The sequence below is a fragment of the Bubalus bubalis genome, chromosome 9 (assembly GCF_019923935.1).
Source record: "Bubalus bubalis isolate 160015118507 breed Murrah chromosome 9, NDDB_SH_1, whole genome shotgun sequence".
Lineage (NCBI taxonomy): Eukaryota > Metazoa > Chordata > Mammalia > Artiodactyla > Bovidae > Bubalus > Bubalus bubalis.
In genome coordinates, this window is record NC_059165.1 from 95765189 (window position 1) to 95785727 (window position 20539).

Consider the following 20539-nt stretch of genomic DNA (forward strand, 5'->3'; position numbering starts at 1 on the left):
CAATGCTTTCAACAGCAAACAGTTCTCTCCATCCTGCCCCACTGCTGCCGACCCCCGGCTTCAGGGCAAACGTTCTCAAGTCACTACTTGCGAGGGGTTAGCAGAGTTCTTTACCTTTCCTTGAAAATCTAAAACGACATGACTTTTTTAAAAATAAAAATTCAGGTCGGCTAACCCCGGGGGGCTGCTAATGTTCGTGTCCGGGCGACGCTGGACACACCTAGGGTTTTTCTATTGAGCTCCGACTGCAGCCTCGCCAAAACCCAACATTCGAGTCGGACCCGTTAGAACGTAAGCAGAAAAGCCCGGACGCCTGGCTATTATTGCAGCCCCGGCGGACACCGGGATGTGGGCTACTGGACCGCCGACGGGGCGACGCGCTTTGTCCGGCGACCCCGGCGAGAGCGCGCTCGAGGGGCGCGCGGCCTCCACGCGGCCCGGGCCCCCACCCCGCCGTCCCGCGGATACTGTAGTCGCCGAGGCCTCGCTGCCTGTGGCCTTACCCGCGCGCGCGGTGCCGGCCAGGCTTCTTGACCCTCGGGCGCCGCCGTACCCCGGCCCCGCTCCGGGCGCCGGCGGCCCCCTCCCCCCTCGGCGGCCCGGCTCCATTCAAACCGTCCTCCCAAGCCCCGCGCCGCGCTCCCCCCGCGACCCGCGTTCCTTACCGGGAGTCGCCGGCGCCGTCGCCTTCCCGGCGCCGCCCCCGCCCCTCCACGCGGGGCCGGGGGCAGAATGGGCGTCTCGCTTCTCCTCACGAAACAAAGAAGCAGCCGCCGCAGCCGCCGAGCGAGAGTAAGCCTCGCGCGCGCGCCCGCCTGCCTCAGCCGCCCCCCCACGCTGCCCGCGCCCCCGCTGCGCGCGCACTCGCCACCTCCCCTCCCCCCACCACGAACTCCCTCTCTCGCTTCCGCTGCTGGCCCGTCCTCGTGCGCGTGCCCGCCCGCCCTTCCGCTCCTAGCGCGCGTGCGCGTCTGGCCGGGGTTGTCTGGGAGAGGTGGGTGGGGCCAGGGAGAGCTAGAGCGCCCAACGCGCCTCCCCACTCTGTGTGGGACGGTCATGCGCCTGCGCGCGATGCTCTCCGTCCTCGCACGCCGCGCATCTCAACGCTGCCGAGCATGCGCAGAGCAGGGTCACTGCGGCGGTGGTGGAGGCGGCAGGGGGAGGTTGGGGGATGGGATGGGATGGGTGGTGGAGAGGTTTGCGGGGAAAGCGTGGCCGACGACCCCGAGACTCAGAAGTGAGGCTTCCAAGGTCGTGCATGAAGGCAGAAGGCGGACAGGCTGGGCCGGGGATGAGCAGAGCCGGCCCCTGGGCCAAGTGCAGGTCGATGTTCCGATGGTGGCGGTGCCTGTTCGGCAAAGCCTGGGGGGCAAAGACCGTGGCTACCTTTTCCGCAAAACTTACCTAGGGCTATTAGTTTAGCAGATATCTATTGACCTGCCCCAGACTGAGGTGCCGTAGTACCGAAGAGAAATCTCAGCCTCTGTGGCGCTCATGCTTTAGTGGGAGAGGCAGGCGCGAGGCAAGAAAACTCTAGTAAAATACACTATGTTGAAATGGACACGTGAAGGGTCGGGGAAGTTTTAAATGGGGCAGTTAGGGAAAGCCTCGCTGCGAAGACATTTGAGTCAAGACATAAAAGCAGTGAGAGAGAGAGCGTTGTTCCAAGTGTGAAGGCCCGGAGACTGTAGGAGGCTTCATCTCTTAAATTTTGAGAGTATCTCTGAGTCGGTATACTTTGTTTCTAGCCCCACAACTGGACAAACGGTCCCCAGGACCAAGTCCCACAGCCTGTGACTCCCTACCCCTGCTTCTCTCAGGCCTGCTCTTCCTCATTTTTCAGGTCTCAGCTGACTCATCACCTCCCCTGGCCTTGCCTCCTCTTTGATCACCACCTCCTTTTCCTTCCTTTCACATTTCTTGGGTAACCCCTTTAATATCCGTCTCCCTAACCTCGATTTGAATGGCACAGTGTTGTCAATTTTAGTCCCTAGTGAATACCGAATATCTAGTGTGGTGCCACCCTCTGCCACACACTAGATACCTTAAAATATATTTTTTTAATTGAAAATATATTAGCTTCTATGGGGTGTGTATCATCAGCTCTTTGGGCCTTTCCAAGCCCAAGGTGAGGCCCTTAGAGCATAGAGCAGCAACTAATACCTTGGCCTGAAGCCAAAAAGACCTGCATTGAAAACCTGACTCTTCTTAGTACCTGGGGGATGCCAGGCAAGTTTACTGGAGGCATCCACACATCCCTTCACCTGTAAAGTCAAAACAGTGACAGCACTCATCTCCACAGGGTTGGTTATGAGGAATCCATGAAAACAGGCCATGGAGAAGCTCTCGGTGACTTAGCTTGTGACGTTGGATAATGGACAGGTAATGGGCAAGTGGGGTCTGGACTTTGGCCTGTCTCATTCATTCAAGCAATATTTTTAAAGTGCCTTCAACATCTTAAATGCTGAGCAGGAGACTTCCCTGGTGGTCAAGTGGTTAAGAATCTGCCTTGCACAAAAAATAATACAACATTGTAAAGCAATTATCCTCCAATTAAGAATAAATTTTAAAAAAGAAAAAAAAGAATCCGCCTTGCAATGCAGGGGACGCAGGCAAGTTTGATCCCTGGTTGGGCAAATAAGATCCCACATGCTGCAGAGCACAAGAGCCACAACTAGAGATTCCGTGCCCTGCAGCTAAAGATCCCGCATGCTGCAACTAAGACCTGACCCAGCCAAAAAACCCAAAAACGCTGAGCTGGTCTTAGTCGTGCGGTGATGCACTGAGCAGGCAGGGTTCTGGCCCTTGGAGCAGACAGTCCATGAGTTCAGCTAATGATCTCCCACACCGATCACACTAATAATACTTGATAGGAAAAATCTAAATGCATTGGAAGAAAAGCCCCGGGGTTGATAATATGGGGTCTTCCTGGGGTTGAGAAGTCAGGTCAGACTCTCCATATGCCAAGACCCAAAGGAGGAAGGCACTCAGCGGAGGAAACAGGATGTACAAAGACCCTGAAGAGGGAAAGGAGTGTGGGAACAGAGAACAGCTCTTGTGGCTCTGTGTGGGGGAGGTCTGCAGTAACCGGGGAGGGCAGGGCTTCGTGGACAATTCTTAATATTCTTCAAACCTGGCACATTCCTGCCCCAGGGCCTTTGTACATGTGCATCTGACCCCTGCATGGCTGTGTCTCCCAGAGAATCTCTGTAATGTTACAAATGCGACCTGCTACATCCCCAGGTGATTTCTCTCCATTGTACTCATCCTGCACGCTGGAACATAAGCTTTCTGTCTGTCCCCAGCACCTAGCACAGCGCCTAGTGACTGGTGCATGGAAAAGAGGCTAAAGAAGCACTCTCCAGTGGCCCATGCTGCCTCTCACACAAAATCAGAGTTTATGAGATGCTTGTTGAGGCCTCAGTCTTACACCTGTGACATCTCAGATGCCACTAGGGAGATGCCTAGAGTGAAGTCAGAGCTTTAGGCTCCACCCCTCATCTCCTGTGTCTTGGTCTTGGTCACTCTCCCCATATGCTGCCTCTTACAATGATAGCTGCCCCTCCCACCTTCCCCAGTGGGCAGGACAGGGCCAGATAGGGGCATGAGGAAGCTGTGCTCCGCAAGGATGCAAAGAGGAGTGTAGCAATCCAGATGTTTGCAGCATCACTCCCCACACAGCAAAAATACAATTCCCAGTTGGTCTTAGGAGTCTCAGAGTCTGCATTCACATCTACAACCTCGTATCTGTGGCCCTATTAGGTAGGAGCTTCCCATGTAGCTCAGAGGATGTGTCAGAGTTCTTTAGAGACACAGAATCAATAGGATGTTGGCTATACATACACATTCACACATGCTCACTCAGTCATGTCTGACTCTGCGACCCCATGGACTGTAGCTCACCAGGCTCCTCTGTGCATGGGATTCTCCAGGCAAAAATACTGGAGTGGGTTGTCATTTCCTTCTCCAGGGGATCTTCCTGACCCAGGAATCAAACCTGCATCTCCTGCACTGGCAGGTGAGTTCTTTACCACTTGAACCACCTGGAAAATCCCAGATATACACACACACACACACACACATACATCCTATTGATTCTGTTGCACTGGAGAAATGAAGTATATATGCATATGGAGAGAAAGAGAACACACACACACACACATATATATATTAATATATATGTATATAGATAAATGAGAAAGATGTTTATTTTAAGGAATTGGCTCACATGACTGTTGTTGTTGATCAGTCGCTCAGTCATGTCTGACTCCTTGTGACTCCATGGAATGCAGCACAGCAGGCTTCCCTGTCCTTCACTATCTAACAGAGTTTGCTCAAACTCGTGTCCATTGTCAATAATGCCTTCCAACCATCTCAGCTTCTGCCGCCCCCTTCTCATTTGACCTTCAATCTTTCCCAGCATCCAGGGCTTGTAGGATCTTGGCAAGTCTGAAGTTTGATCTGTAGGGCAGGCCAGAGGCTGGGAATTCAGGGAAGAGAGGATGCTGCAGTGTTTGAGCTTGAATTCCACAGGGCAGCAGGCTGGAAACTCGGGCAAGGTTTCTGTGCCACAGTCTTGAGACCTTCCTCTCTGGGAATCCTCAGTTTTTGCCTTATATATGATTGGATGAGGCCCATCCACACGATGGAGGGTCCACGGTTTGACTCAACATCATGACTCCGATTTAAACATGAATCACATTTTGATAAAAGTCTCCACAGCAGCTTAGGAACTGGTGTTTAACCAAATGGCTGGGTGCCATGAACCAGCCAAACAGATACACAAGATGAACCATTACAGAGAAAATGGACTAATCTCTTTTGACTCAAATCAAGGTCTTGAAATAACATGCTCATCCACATCCAGTGGGTGAAAATGTGAAATGCATACTCTTCAGTTGCCACAGTAAAGTGGATGCTGCTGTTATTCATTGCTCAGTCGTGTCTGACTCTGCAACATCATGGGCTGCAACACACCAGGCTTCCCTGTCCTTGACTATCTCCCAGAGTTTGCTAAGATTCATGTGAGTCGCTGATGCTATCTAACCATCTCATCCTCTGCCGCCCCCTTCTTTTCCTGCCCTCAATCTTTCCCAGCATCAAGGTCTTCCAATGAGTCAGCTGTTTGCATCAGATGGCCAAAGTATTGAAACTTCAGCTTCAGCATCAGTCCTTCCAATGACTATCCAGGGTTGATTTCCTTTAGGAAATACTTTTTAGAGTGTCTCTTCAGATCTTACTTAGGCATAAAACTGCTAATTTATTAACCAAACATATATTTATTCCTCAAACATGACCTACTGCCCTAAAAAATGGGCATCACAAGAAAACTGTTTCCCCAAATCAAACAATGAGATGTGCTGTGCAGAAAACAAGAAGCCATCCTTCCAAATTACAAACCCAGGGCAATAGATTTCTTTTAGCTGAAAGCCCAAGTTTTAAATCAGCTCAGCAGATGATCAAGAATATTGTGTTACACTTGCGGCAAACTGTGTCACTTTCTGCAACTACAGGTGGAAACTACCCACATTTTTCATAGTTTTATAGGTGTTTTATAGGTATGTCTTATTTAGGGGGCTTCCCCGCTGGCTCAGCGGTAAAGAATCTGCCCCTAATGCAGGAGACGCAGGTTTGATCCCTGGGTCGGTCAGGAAGATCCTCTAGAGAAGGAAATGGCAACCCACTCCAGTATTCATGCCTGGAGAATTCCATGGACAGAGGAGCCTGGTGGGCTACTGTCCATGGGGTCACAAAGAATCAGACGTGACTGAAGCGACTTAGGGACTAAATGACAAATGAAGCAAAGCTGCAGATCACTTGTATTTTCTCAGATGTGTTGAACCTTCTATCCAGAGGAGGAAGGGAGAAGCTTAGGATAACATTTACAAGGAAAACAGGCTCCATCCATACATAGTCACAGATGTAGAAAACACACTTATGATTACCAAGCGGGAAAGGGGAGTGAAAGGATAAATTAGGAGATTGGAATTGACATATCCCCATTACTATAAGATAGGTAACTAATAAGAGACTGCTGTATAGCACAGGGGATTCTATAATACTCTATACTCTATAATGACCTATATGGGGAAAGAATTAAAAAAGAGTGGATCTATGTATATGTATAATTGAAACTTCATTATATACTTGAAACTAACACATTGTAAATCAACTATAATCCAATAAAATTAATTTTTAAAAAGGTTTTAATTTTTAAAATGGATTGGGTAGAAATTGTTATGCAGTGAACTGAGCAAAAGAAATGATTTTGTGGTTGCTTGAAAAATGTAAAGGAAAAAAAAGACCTCATGGCCTGCCATATTTGGGTTGTTTAGGCTCTCCTGCTCTTGTGCGAGTGTGTGTGTAATTACACTCTCTGTGGCCTTCCTGGGTATTTACCCTGCAGAGTCAACAGGAGCCGCTGTGAGATCTGGTCAATGCACTCAGTAATTGCTGCTTCCCCTCCTTCCCAACGCAGTCAGTAAGAGGGGACAGCCTAACTCTAATGGCATCACCCTCTGTCAACATCTGGAGAAACAATGCACAGCATTCTGCAGTCTGCAGAACTCTCTGCCCTCAGCTTTATGCCATGAACTTGTGTATCACATCCACTTATTTACCTTTGTCTGACTTCTGGTACTTCTGCAAATCTGGGCAAATGAACAGATGAGCAAGTTGAAGAAGATACATCTTGTAATATTTTGGGTCCCTTCTCTGTCGTAATCATACCTTAGTTGCTGGAAGAAAATTTGAAGGAGGGGACTTCCCTGGTGGTCCAGTGGTTAGGACTCTGAGCTCCCAATGCAGGAGGCCCAGGTTCGATCCCTGGTCAGAGAACTAGATCCCACATGCTGCAACTAAGACCTGGCGCAGCCAAATAAATTTTAAAAAACATTGCCTTCTGGGAGCTACAGTCTTGTTGGAGGTGTTTGTGTGTGCATGCATGCTCAGTCGTATCTGACTCTTTGTGACCCTATGGGCTGTAGCTCCCCATGCTCCTCTGTCAGTGGAATCTTTCAGGCAAAATTACTGGACTGGGTTGCCATTTCCTTCTCTAGAACATCTTCCTGACCCAGATATTGAACCCAAGTCTCTTGCATCTCCTGCATCGGCAGGCAGTTTCTTCACCACTGGGCCAGCTGGGAAGGAGTTCAATGTAAGTGATTTTTGTTTAGGAGACAATTCAATAAAAGTGATTTAATCCATTGCTTAATTTATTTTCAGGTACTGTGCAACTCCTCTGCCCCCATGGAGGTTTCTGTTCTAAAGAAACAGACAAAGAAACATTAACCTGTGTGATGAATCGCCAAGGGGAGATTAGTTCAAAACACAAGCCTGGAGAATTTTCTTAAGTTCTGAGACCCTATCTGGTGGAGCTCTAGAAATTTTTTTCATAGAACATGTCCAGGGGGCTTCCCTGGTGGTCCAGTGGTTAAGCATCTGCCTGCCAGTGCAGGGCACACAGATTCAATCCCTGGTCTGGGACGATCCCACATGCCTCAGGACAACTAAGCCTGTGCGCTCTAGAGCCCATGAGCCACAACAAGAGAAGCCACCGCAATGAGAAGCCCGTGCCCACAACTAGAGAAAACCCGCACGCAGCAACAAAGCGCTCGCCCAGTCAAAGATAAATAAAAAGTGCCCAAGGAATGAACATTCTGTAGTGGTCCAGTGGTTAGGACACTAGGCTTTCACTGCTGAGGGCACGAGTTCAATCCCTAGTCAGGGAACTAAGATTTTGCAAGTCTTTCAGTGCAGCCAAAAAAAGAAAGTGCCCCAGGTGAGCCTTGGCATCGGTACCATCTGTGAACAGGTGAGGGAGCAATCATTTCAGTGGCAAGTATCCACAGACTCAGAAACTTACCCACCTGCCTACCAATAGGAAAGGCGAAGGTGAGTCTGGTGAGTAATTTACAACTAGTGTAGCCACGTGATTAATTCCACGTGACCATATTTTTAAACTCTAGATGTAAACGTGTACTAGAGAACACACTATTGGTGTGTCTATCAGGATCTTCTTGAGGGCCTATGAACAGGCAGGGGGCCCCCACCCACAGAGCATCTGGTCAGCGGACCTGGGGCAGGGCCTGAGAACTGGCATTGCAAGCATGTCCCCTGCATTGGAAGGTGGATTCTTAACCACTGACCACCAGGGAAGTCCGCACCTGCTTACTTTAAATAAACCCTGAATGGCTCAGAAATAGGCATTGTGAAGTAGCAGGCCCACAAGGCTCTGCCCTCTCCTGCCCACCCCACTCCCCACTGCAGATCTTCCTCTACCTCCTTGGGAACACAGCCCTGCACACCTAATGCAGGTCCCCTTTTGTCCTGTTCTAGTCTCTAAGGGCAGGAGGAGAAGGGGGCGACAGAGGATGAGATGGTTGGGTGACATCATCAACTCAATGAACATGAGTTTGAGCAAACTCTGGGAGATGGCGAAGGACAGGGAAGCCTGGTGTGCTGCAGTCCATGGGGTCACAAAGGGTCAGACACAACTCAGTGACTGAACAATAACCCCAGCTTGAATGCCATCTCTCTGCCTCCCTCCCTGGCATCTTACAGGAGGACTTGGCTTAGATTTAGCTTCCATCCCCACCCCAGACAGGTTAGACACCCTTCCTCTGCTGGGAAAAATAGAGACACAAGAGGGAATCCTTTTTCAAAGGTGTTGAAAGGATGAGCTTAGCAAGCCAAGCCGCCGTTGAAGGACCAGAAATTAATATGAGCAACAACAGCTAACACTTGCATAGCATTTCCTGGGTGCCAGCTGCTATTCTAAGCTGGGAATCTGTAAATTTAAATGTAGTGGAAATGCAAGTTGGTACCACCACCTTGGAAGACCATATGGCAATTTCCTACAAAACCAAACATATCCTTGGACTTGCCTGGAGCACAAGTGGTTATGAATCCTCCTGCCAATGCAGCGTACACGGGATTGACCCCTGGTCCGGGAAGATTCTACATGCTGCGGAGCAACTAAGCCTGAGTGCCACAACTACTGAAACCCGCAAACCCTAGAGCCTGTGCTCCTCAACAGAAGCCGCCGCGATGAGAGGCCCACACACCACAATTAGAGTAGGCCCCACCTGCTGCAACTAGAAAAAGCCCAGGCAGCAACAAAGACCCAGCACAACCAAAGACAAAATAAGCAAATAAAAGGAAAAACTAAATATCCTCTTATCATCTCACAATTCTGCTCCAAGGTATTTACCCAAATGTATTAAAAACTTAGGTCCACACGGAAACCTGCACATGAGTGTTTCTAGCTGCTTTATTCACAATTGCCAAAATTTGGAGGCAGCCAAGATGCCCCTCGATAAGTGAACGGATAAACAAACCATGATAAATCCAGACAATGGAATGTTAGCACTATAGAGAAACAAGATCAGACCAGGCAGCCCACTTCCCACGACCGTACTTCCACTGGAGGGGGCATGGTTTCGATCCCTGGTCTAGGAACTAAGATTCTGCATGCCTCGCAGCATGGCCAAAAAAATTGGGGGAAAAAAAAAAAAAGACATGGAGGAACCTTAATTGCGTATTTCTGAATGAAAGAAGCCAGTCTGTAATGGTTATATACCATGTGATTCTAATTCTATGGCAATTCTGGAAGAGGCAAAACCGGAGAATGTAAAAGGAGACCTTCCCCTGGGGTTGGGGGTGAAAGAGAAGTAGTGAAACCATTCTATATGACACAGTGATGGATACATGTCATTTGCCCAAACCCATAAAATGTGCAACACAGGGTTTTCCCTAATATAAACTGTGGGTGATGGAGATGTGTCAAGGCAGGTATAGCAATTGCAGCGAATGTACCACTCTGGTGGGGGCTGTTGACAGTGGGGGAGGCTGTGCATGTAAGGGGGGCAGGGGCGCTAAGAAACTTGTACTGTTCTTTCTGTACTTTCTGCTCAGTTTAGCTGTGAACCTAAAACTGCCCTAAAAATTAAAGCCTATTTTTAAAAAATGGAATATGCAACAATACGTGTGAACCCTAATGTGAACCATGGACTTTAGCCAGTAGTAATGTATCCATATTGATTCAGTTGTAACCAATTGTGCAGTTGTAGCAAAGTATTTCACATTAATGCAAGATGTTAATAAGGGAAACTGGAAACTATGGGATAGATGGTTGATGGGGAGAGGAGATATATGGGAACTGTATACCATTTGCTCAATTTTTTGTCAACCTAAAACTGCTCTAAAAAATAAAGTCTGGGGCCTTCCCTGGCGGTCCGGTGGTTGAGAACCCCCCTTGCAGTGCAGGGGATGTGAGTTCGATCCCTGGTGTGTGCGCCGCAGCTGCTGAGCCCACACGCCAAAACTTGAGAGTCGGTGCAGCACAGTGAAGGATCCCACATGACGTAGCTAAGACCTGGCACAGCCAAATAAATCTTTGAAAACTAAAGTCTGTTCATCTAAAACCTACACATCCATATCCATATATGTACATGACCCTCGCTGCATCTCCTGCCATTGCCCCCACATTATAGTGGGAACTGAGGCAGAGAAAAGGTTAATAATCTACCCAAGGTCCACACTGTCCTTACAGGCTGGCCTGGTCACAGCCAGGTAGATGGACTCTGGTAGCCATGCCCTTAACCACTGCTGCCAGTGATGGGAGCAAAAGAAAATGCAGGCTAGCGGTGGGGCAGGAGTCAGCTGCCTGCAGGTGGCACACAGAGCCAGAGAGGGAAGGGGAACCCTAGTGGCCAGCATCACCTGGGCTCAGTGGTCTGTGACTGAGAGAGCTTGGGTTGGTTTATTTAGAAGATCTGATCTCACCTCTGTTGTCGAGGTTTCCCGGAGAAACAGAGCCAATAGGATGTGTACATGGATGGAAAGAGATTTGATGTGGACTGAATTGTGTCCCCCAAAATTCCATGTTGAAGCTGTTACTCCTACTGTGACTATATTTGGAGGAGGGCCTAGAAGGAGGTGATTAAGGTTAAATGAGGTTATGAGGGTGGGGCTCTGATATGATAGGATTAGTGTGCTTATAAGAGCGGACACCAGACAACAGTCTTATTCTTTCTGTCTGTCTCAGGTGGCTCAGTGGTAAAGAATCTACCTGCCAGTTCAGAAGATGCAAGAGACAGAGGTTTAATTCCTGGATCAGGAAGATTCCCCTGGAGAAGCAAATAGCAACCCATTCCAGTATTCTTGCCTGGAGAATTCCATGAACAGAGGAGCCTGGTGGGCTACAGTCCACGGAGTCACAATGAGTTGGACACAACTTAGCAGCCGAACATGCACACACACAAAAGAAGACACCAGGGAACAATCTTATTCTCTGTCTCTCCCCTCTCCCTCCATCTCCATCTCTAAGTCTGCCATGTGAGCATACAGCAAGAAGGTGGCCATCTACAAGCCAGGAGGGGAGCCCTCTCTAGAAACTGAATTTGCTGGCACCTTGATCTTGGGATGTCTCAGCATCTAGAACTGTGAAAAAAAAAAGTTTTTCTGTTTTTGAGGCCACCTAGTTTATGATATGTTGGTACGGCAGCCTGAGCAGACTAATACAAGATTGGCTCAGGTGATCAAGGAGGAGGAGCATGCACGCTCAGTCATGTCTGACTCTTTTGCAACCCCATGGACTGTAACCCACCAGTCTCCTCTGTCCATGGGATTTCCCAGGCAAGAGAGATTGGAGTGGGTTTCCATTTCTTCCTCTAGGGGATCTTCCTGACCCAGGATGGAAACCCACCTCTCCTGCAATGACAGGCGGATTCTTTGACCACCGAGCCACCAGGGAAGCCCAGATGATTAAGGAAACTGGCAAATCCAGCATCTACAAGATGGGTCGTCAGTCTGGAGACCCAGAAAGAGCTGATGCTGCAGTTCCACCCCCAAGGCAATCTGCCAGCAGAATCCCCTTTTGCTTGGGGGAGTTAGTCTTTTGTTCTAGTCATACCTTCAACTGATTATGCAAGACCCACCTGCATTATGAAGGGCAATCTGCTTTTCTCAGAGTCTATTGATTTAAATGTGAATCTCATCCAAAAACACCCTCACAGGAACATCCAGGATAGCGTTTGACCACATGACTGGGCACCACAGCCCAGTCAAATTGACACATAACGTTAGCCATCAATCACCAAAACAGACTAGAAACAGGTGAACACCAGGACATACACATACACTTGCTCCTTGGAAGAAAAGCTATGACCAACCTTGACAGCATATTAAAAGGCAGAGACATTATAAAGCCGGCCTAGCTGTGACAGAACCAGGTGGCCCTCTCACCTGGCCCGCCTACATCTGCCTCCTCTTTGCCTTTCCCACACCATCTTCTCCCTTTCTTCCACTGACCTCATTCTGCAGTGCAGATTACGCTGGGGCGTGGCATCCGCCAGCCTGTGGTAGAACAGGTTGTCCAACACTGAACTGGAGAAACAAAGCCCATCTCTGCTCTGCCCAAGCCGGGCCTCCTCCAACATGACCTGTGCATCAGCCGCTGTCAGCAGGGGGCCCCTAGGAAAGGCATTGCGGGCTGGGGCGTCAGCCATGCTTGGGAAGGGCTTCACTATCTTGGGTTCCTCTGGATTTTCCCCTTGGGACTTCTCACTAGGTCTTTTTTTTTCAACTTTTTATTTTATATTGGAGTATAGCCGATCAACAATGCTGTGATAGTTTCAGGTCCAGTTTCAGCAAAGGGACTCAGCCATACATATACATGCATCCATTCTCCCCCAGACTCCATTCCCACCCAGGCTACCACAGAACACAGAGCAGAGTCCCATGTGCTATACAGTAGGTTCCTATTGGTTATCCATTTTGAATATAGCACTGTGTACATGTCCATCCCAGACTCCCTAATTATCCCTTCCCCCCATTCTTTGCCCTGCCCTCCACAACTATAAGTTCACTCCCTTAAGTCTGTGAGTCTCTTTCTGTAAATAAGTTCATTTGTGTCGTTTCTTTTTAGACTCCATGTATAAGGCATGCCATAGATACTTCTCCTCTGTCTGACTTACTTCACTCAGTGGGACAAACTCTAGGTCCATCTGTATTGCTGCAAATAGCATTATTTGCCATCCAATCATCTCACCCTCTGTTGCCCCCTTCTGCTCCTGCCCACAATCTTTCCCAGCATCAGGATCTTTTCCAATGAGTCGGTTCTTCTCATCAGGTGGCCAAAGTATTGGAGCTTCAGCTCCAGCATCAGTCTCTCCAATGAATATTCAGGACTGATTTCCTTTAAGGCTGACTGGTTTGATCTCCTTGCTATTCAAGGGACTCTCAAGAGTCTTCTCCAGCACCACAACTAGGGCAAGGTAAAAACAGCATTTCTTAAATGGCATTGATGAACCAATTTGCAAGGCAGGAATAGAGATGCAGACATAGAGAACAGACTTATGGGTACCGCAGGGGAAGGAGAGGCGGGGACGAATTAAGAGAGTAGTGTTGAAACAAACACATTACCATGTGTGAAACAGATATCTAGTGAGAAGTTGCTCTATGGGCACAGGGAGCTCAACTGGGTGCTCTGTGGCAACCTAGAGAAGTCGAATGGGGTAGGGGGAAGATTCAGGAGGAAGGGGATATATGTATACTTACGGCTGATTCATGTTGCTGTATGGCAGAAGCCAACACAACATTGTAAAGCAAAATTATCCTCCATTAAAAAAAAAAAAGACAGCATTTCTTGCAATCAGAGCCTCTGGAATCTACTTAGGCTAGAAGGATTAGCCTCAGTTGCTACACTGACCTCAGCTGAAGTCCCGACTGTGGCTCACAAGGCCCTGTACCCTCAACTCCACCAGTCCCCACCGCTCATGCTCTCTAGGCTCACCGGCCTCCTCACCATCTCTCCAGCCTGCTGGGCATGGTCTTGCCACAGGGTCTTTGCACCTGCTGTCTGTCTGCCTGGAACAATCTCTCTCCAGAAATCATTGCTCTTCCCTCAGTTCCTTTAATGGTTTTTTTTATTTTTAGCTGCTGTGTGCTGCAGGATGGATCTTAGGTCCCCAGGGACTGAACCTTCACCCCCTGCAGTGAGTGGAAGCAGAGCAGTTTAACCACTGGACTGCCAGGGAAGTCCCTCCCTCAGTTCCTTTAGACTTACTCCAGTCTCAGCATCTCTGATCACCCTTTTGGATATTTCAGCCCCTCTGTCAGCACTTAGCGCTCTCAGCCCCACTTCTCAATCGCACTTACCACTTTCTAACACGCTCTCCGATTTCCTTATTCACTGTGTCAGTAGTATATTTAGGGACTTCCCTGGTGGTACAGTGACTGAGACTCCACACTCCCGATGCAGGGGGACTGGGTTCGATCCCGTGTAGGGAAACTATATCCCACATGCTGCAGCAAAGATCCAGTGCAGCCAAACAGATAAATAATTTTTTTAATAAATGCATTTTAAAATAGTATATTAACTACGTCAACGGTCGTCTCCTCTGCCCTGTGTGCTCCCCCACCCCTCCCACTATCATCTGAGCTCCATGAGAGCAAGGGCCTTTGAATTGTTCATTGACTTTATCCCATGTGTCTGTAATATTAATAGTTGCTGGTGTGTAGTAGGTGCTTAGCAAACCTTAAATAAATTAATTCATCTGAGCTACCAATGGGCTTCCCAGGCGGCTCAGTGGTAAAGAATCTCGCTGCCAATGGAGGACATACATGTTCAATCCCTGGGTCCGGAAGATGCCCTGGAGGAGGAAATGGCAACCACGCCAGTATCCTTGCCTGGAGAATCCCTTGGACAGAGGAGCCTGGTGGGCTAGTCCATGGGTTTTGCATGAGCCATGGATAGGACCCTTTGCTTTAGAATTTGAGAGGTGTTTCCTGAATGAGAAGAAAGACCAAAATATGAACAATTTTAAATTATTTTTAAGGTAGTACTTTACATTTAAAAAACAGTAATAGGGATTTCCCTGGCGGTCCAGTGGTTAGAGCTTCACACTTTCACTGCCGAGAGCCCAGGTTCAATCCCTGGTCCAGGCACAAGGATCCCACAAGCCACACAATGTGGCAAAAAAAAAAAGTGCAAAATTAAATTGAAACACAGTAATAACAGCCTTGTTTGTCCATCCACTGCAGCTCCGCCCCTCCAGGTGTTCAAGCCAAACATCTCAGTGTCTTCCTCACCACCTCACTTTCTCTCACCCTCACATCCTGTTCCTCTGGCATTGCTCATCAGTTCTACATTCAAATTGTGTTCTGTGATATTGTGACTAATACTAACAGCAATATATTTGCTTCATCCCCATTGCTGGCACAGAGCTCCTAAAACCCTCGGCACTTCCTAGGCGGTAAAAGCAATAAAGATGTCTTGACAGTGGTAACCAGTGCCTTTCTACACACCTGAGTTTATGTTGATGAGGGCTTTTGGAAAGCACCCGAGCATGGGAGCTGGTTGTCCAGGGAAGAAAGCCTGTGATGAGAAAGTTGGAACTTTTGGTTCCTAACCCCGCCACCAGCCTCCAGGGAAGGGAGAGGTGCTGGAATTTGAATCCATCGCCATCAATGATTTCTTCCATCCTGCATATGTGGTGAAACCTCCATAAAAACCCAAAAGGATGGGGTTTCCGAGAGCTTCCAGATTGCCAAATCCCCAACTCAGAAGCTCCTGTGTTCAGGACCTCGCCTTGTCCATCTGTTCATCCAGCTGTTGATTCAGATCCTTTCATAACCTTTGTAGTAAACCAGTAATCTAGGAAGTAACATGTTCCTCTGAGTTCTGTGAGCTGCTCTAGCAAAATAATTGAACCCAAGAAGGTGTCATTTACAGCCTCTGATTTACAGCCAGTCGGTCAGAAGCACAGAGGACAACCTGAAGTTGCAACTGGTATCAAAGGGACTGGGAGGCACTCTCGTTGACCAGAGACCTTAACCTGTGGGTCTGATGCTGCCCCCAAGTAGGGAGTGGGGAGCAATGTGGATCTTGTTCTCAAAACACGTGGTTGTGCATTTGACCTGCCCTCAGTCCTGCTCCCCACAAGGACTAGTACAGAGGCGTGCTTCTGTTTCACCCCCGTCAAAGCAGTGCCAGGGCTGGGGCAATTTCCCGGTGGCATCTGTCAAAAGTTATAAAGACATCGAGGGACTTCCCTGGTAGTTCAGTAGCTAAGACTTCTGAGCTCCCAACGGAGGGGGCCCAAGTTCAATCCCTGGCCAGGGAACTAGATCCCACATGCTTCAGGAGTTCCCGTGCCACAGCTAAAGATCCTGCATCTTGGGACTTCCCTGGCAGTTCAGTGGTTAAGAATCCACCTTGCAATGCAGGGGACTTGAGTTCAATCCCAAGACTCCCCGCTTCCACTGCAGAGGGGGCAGATTCAATCCCTAGGGAATTATGATTCCACATGCCACGGAGCAACTAAGCCCATGGGCCACAGCTGCAGAGTCTGTGCACCACAGCTAAGACCTGATGGCCAAATAAATAGGTGTTAATAATTAAAAATACTTTATATTAAAAAAAAAAGATCCTGCATGCTACAACAAAGATCCTGTGTGCCACAACTAAGACACAGTGTAGCCAAATAAATAAATAATATTTTTTAAAAAGACATTTCGGGCAAGAGATGGCAGAAAGGGTGAGCAACAGACTGAAGGGAATATGGGACGAAAATGGCCCACCAGAAAAAAAAAAATCCATCAAACACCAAAGAAGACAGTAATGAAGAAATTAAGATAAACAACAATAAAAAAACATATAGGTCATATAGAAAAATATGGCAAATATTTCTCCAGCATTGACAATGGCAATGACACTGGAGAATTAACATCGAGAAGTTTCTGATGTCCTCAGGGATTCATTTATCCTCCAGACACACCCATCCACAATATTCAGAGATTATTGCCAACCTAGAAGGCACACTCAGGTTTCAGTGTTCAGAGTTTTTTTTGGGTTTCATTAGGTAGGAATCACTGATTGAATCCTTACATGATCAGATCATTGCCTAAGTGGCTCAGTCTCCTGCCCCCGTCCCCACCTACCCTCCTTGGAAGTCAGGCTAATATCCTGTGACTCCAGGCCTAACTATCTAATTACGTGTTTGGTCTTTCTGGCTTGAACAGCACCCACCCAGAGTCATCAAGGTAGCATAAACAATCCAGGGGCCCACCATGAGTCACTGAGTTAGCATAAACTATCAAGTGTGTTCTGTCTAACATCATATGCAAAAATAAACTTGCAACGAATTAAAGACCTGAATGTAAGGCCAGATAGTATAAAACTCCTAGAGGAAAACCTAGGCAGAACACTCTGACATAAATCTCAGCAATACTTTTTTGGATCCATCTCCTAGATGAATGGAAATAAAAACAAAAATGAACAAATGGGACCTAGTTAAACTTAAAAGCTTTTGCACAGCAAAGGAAACCATAAACAAAATGAAAAGACAGTCTACAGCATGGGGGAAAATATTTGCAAATGATGCTACTAGCAAGGGATTAGTTTCCAAAATAAACAAATAGTTCATGCAGCTCTACATCAAAAAAGCAACTCAATCAAAACATGGGCAGACGATCTAAATGGATGTTTCTCCAAAGAAGACCAGACGGATGGCCAACAGGCACATGAAAAGATGTTCAATATCGCTAATTATTTAGAGGAATGCAAATCAAAACTATAATGAGATATTACCTCACATATGTCAAAATGGCCATCGTCAAAAAGTCTACAAATAATAAATGCTGGCGTGGATGCGGAGAAAAATGAACCCTCCTGGTTGGAGGAATGGTGGGAATGTAGGTTGGTTACAACCACTATGGAGAACAGTATGGATGGTCCTTAAAAAAATTAAAAATAGAGTTCCTATGTAATCCTGCAATCCTGGGCATATATCCAGAGCAAACTCTTAATTCAAAAAGATAACTGCACCCCACTGTTCATAGCAGCACTGTTCATAATAGCCAAGCATGGAAGCAACCTAAATGTCCATCAAAAGATGAATAAATAAAAACATGGTATATATATATATATACACAAAGGAATTATACTCAGTCACTAAAAAAAAATGAAATAATACCATTTGCAGCAACATAGATGGTCCTGGATATTATCATATTAAGTGAACTAAGACAAAGAAAGACAAATATCTGATATCACTTATTGTGGAATCTTAAAAAAATGATACAGATGAACTTATTTACATAAAAGAAACAGACTCATGGGTATAGAAAACAAATGTACAATTTTTAATGTTATTCAGTCGCTAAGTCATGTCTGATTCTTTGCAGCCACATGGACTCAGCACGCCAGGCTTCCCTGTCCTACACTATCTCCTGGAGTTTGCACAAATTCATGTCCATTGAGTCGGTGATGCTATCCAACCATCTCATCCTCTGCCAGCCCCCTTCTCATTTTGCCTTTAATCTTTCCCAGCATCAGGATCTTTTCCAATGAGTCGACTCTTCTGATCAGGTGGCCAAAGTATTGGAGCTTCAGCTTCAGCATCAATCTTTCCAATGAATTTTCAGGGTTAATCTCCTTTAGGATTGACTGGTTTGATCTCCTTGCAGTCCAAGAGACTCTCAAGAGTCTTTTCTAGCACCATAGTTCGAAAGCATCAATTCTTTGGCACTCAGCTTCTTTATGGTCCAACTCTCACATCCACACATGACTGCTGAAAAAACCATAGCTTTGACCAGATAGACCTTTATTGGCAAAGTGATGTCTCTGTTTTTCAATATGCTTTCTAGGTTTGTCATAGCTTTCCTTCCAAGAAGCAAGTGTCTTTTAATTTCATGGCTGCACTCACTATCCACAGTGATTTGGGAGCCCGGGAAAATAAAATTTGTCACTGCTTCCACTTTTTCCCCTTCTACTTGCCATGAAGTGATGGGACTGGATGCCATAATCTTAGTTTTTTTTTAAGGTTGAATTTCAAGCCAACTTTTTCACCCCCTTCTTTCACTTTCATCAAGTAGCTTTTTAATGCCTCTTTACTTTCTGCCATTAGAGTGGTATAATTTGTATATCTGAGGTTGTTGATATTTCTCCAAGCAATCTTGGTTCCAACTTGTGATTTATCTAGCCCAACATTTCACATGATGTACTCTGCATATAAGTTAAATCAGCAGGGTGACAATATACAGCCTTGTCGTACTCCTTTCGCAATTTTGAACCAGTCCGTTGTTCCATGTCTTGTTTTAACTGTTGCTTCTTGACCTACGTACAGATTTCTCAGGAGGCAGGTAAGGCGGTTTGGTGTTCCCGTGTCTTTAAGAATTTCCACAGTTCGTTGTGAGCCACACTGACAAAGGCTTTCAAATAGTCAATAAAGCAAAAGTAGATGTTTTTCTGGAATTCCCTTGTTTTCTCTATAATGCAAGGAATGTAGGCAATTTGACCTCTGGTTCTTCTGCTTTTTCTAAACCCAGTTTATACATCTGGAAATTCTCAGTTCAAGTACTACTGAAGCCTAACTTGAAGAATTTTGATCATTGCCTTGCTAGCATGTGAAATAAGCACAATTGTAGGGTAGTCTGAACATTCTTTGGCATTGTCCTTTGAGATTGAAATGAAAACACCTTTTCCAGTCCTGTGGCCACTGCTGAGTTTTCCAAATTTGTTGGCATCCTGAGTGCAGCACTTTAACAGCATCATCTTTTAGGATTTTATATAATTGTGAAAAAATCTAAATGCATGTTGAGGGAACTTCCCTGGTGATCCAGTGCACTTCCACTGCAGGGGCATGGGTTTGGTCCCTGGTCAGATAACTAAGATCCCACATGCCATGCTGCACAGCCAAATGGTCAAAAAACAATTAAAAAACAATAATAAACTAAAAAGAAGAATTTTTAAAGAAAAGTTTAAAAATAATAAAAAAGAATGACAAGAAAATAATATAAAAATTAAAAAGGAAAGATTAAAAAAGGAAAAAACAATAATAAAATAAATGCATGTTGACTTTTTTGAAACACTAGTAATAATGCAATGTATTTCTGAAGTTGAAAATAAAAAGTCTAGAACTTTTTTTTTAATTAGTATGGTGGCTGGAGTTGAGCAGATATCTCCCCAGGATACAAGACCGACCAGGTAGGAACCTGATGTCTGTGTGTCAGGCTGGGGACGTGGCGTGAGAAAGCTGAATGAACAAACCCCTCTGCAACCTCCCCTCTGTAGCACGTGCTCTGAAGGCAGGGTGTATAGCAAGGAGCTGGAAACTGGGAAGGCGTCCTCGGCTAGAAAGATGCTGCAGGTGACGCCCGAAGAAGGAGCTGGCCTTGAGGCAAAGAGCGGGGTCAGTGGGGACTGGAGAGACAGAGCCAGTGCGTGAGCACAGCTGGCTTCTGCATAAATAAGATTTTGAGCTTCCAGGGGATCGTGTTTCAGAAGTAGTTTTGCAGCTGCCGTCCGGCCTCCCTAACAGCTGAACCTGTGTGTCCAGGTGCACTGGGCCCAGCCCAAGTATGTGAAAGTCTGCTAGTCTTTTTTTTTTTTTAATTTTTTTCAGCTGCATCATGGGAATCTTAGTTCCCTGAACAGAGGTTGAACCCACACCCCCTGCAGTGGAAACGTAGAGTCTTAACCCCTGGACCACCAGGGAAGTCCATATTTTTGTTTTTTGTGTTTTTTAAAATATTT

The 20539-nt window shown here is 46.8% G+C and overlaps 2 protein-coding genes across 9 annotated transcripts in view; one reads left to right on the forward strand and one right to left on the reverse strand.

Annotated features, from left to right (window-relative positions):
- The window catches only part of SMARCA4 (SWI/SNF related, matrix associated, actin dependent regulator of chromatin, subfamily a, member 4), an 89907-nt gene extending 89102 nt beyond the window's left edge, over positions 1-805 (reverse strand). For 7 of the 8 annotated variants that reach the window (XM_044948137.2, XM_044948140.2, XM_044948139.2 and 4 more), the window contains exon 1: positions 666-805. The gene's annotated coding sequence lies outside the window, so the exon portion shown is untranslated. The remainder of the gene's footprint in view (positions 1-665) is intronic. The other variant, XM_044948135.2, reaches the window with a different exon arrangement.
- On the forward strand, positions 347-7654 carry LOC112586981 (WW domain-binding protein 11). Its single transcript, XM_025293495.2, has 3 exons — positions 347-792; positions 2303-2382; positions 7225-7654. The coding sequence occupies exons 1-2, from the start codon at positions 347-349 to the stop codon at positions 2373-2375; spliced, it is 519 nt and encodes a 172-aa protein (XP_025149280.1). The 3' UTR covers positions 2376-2382; positions 7225-7654.
- The last annotated feature ends 12885 nt before the right edge of the window (positions 7655-20539 follow it).

Excerpts from the sequence above, each read along its gene's own strand:
- LOC112586981 (XM_025293495.2), top strand. The coding sequence starts at position 347 with ATGTGGGCTACTGGACCGCCGACGGGGCGACGCGCTTTGTCCGGCGAC. Across the intron at positions 793-2,302 it reads GCCGCAGCCGCCGAGCGAGA|GGTTGGTTATGAGGAATCCA; the intron begins GTAAGCCTCGCG and ends TCATCTCCACAG.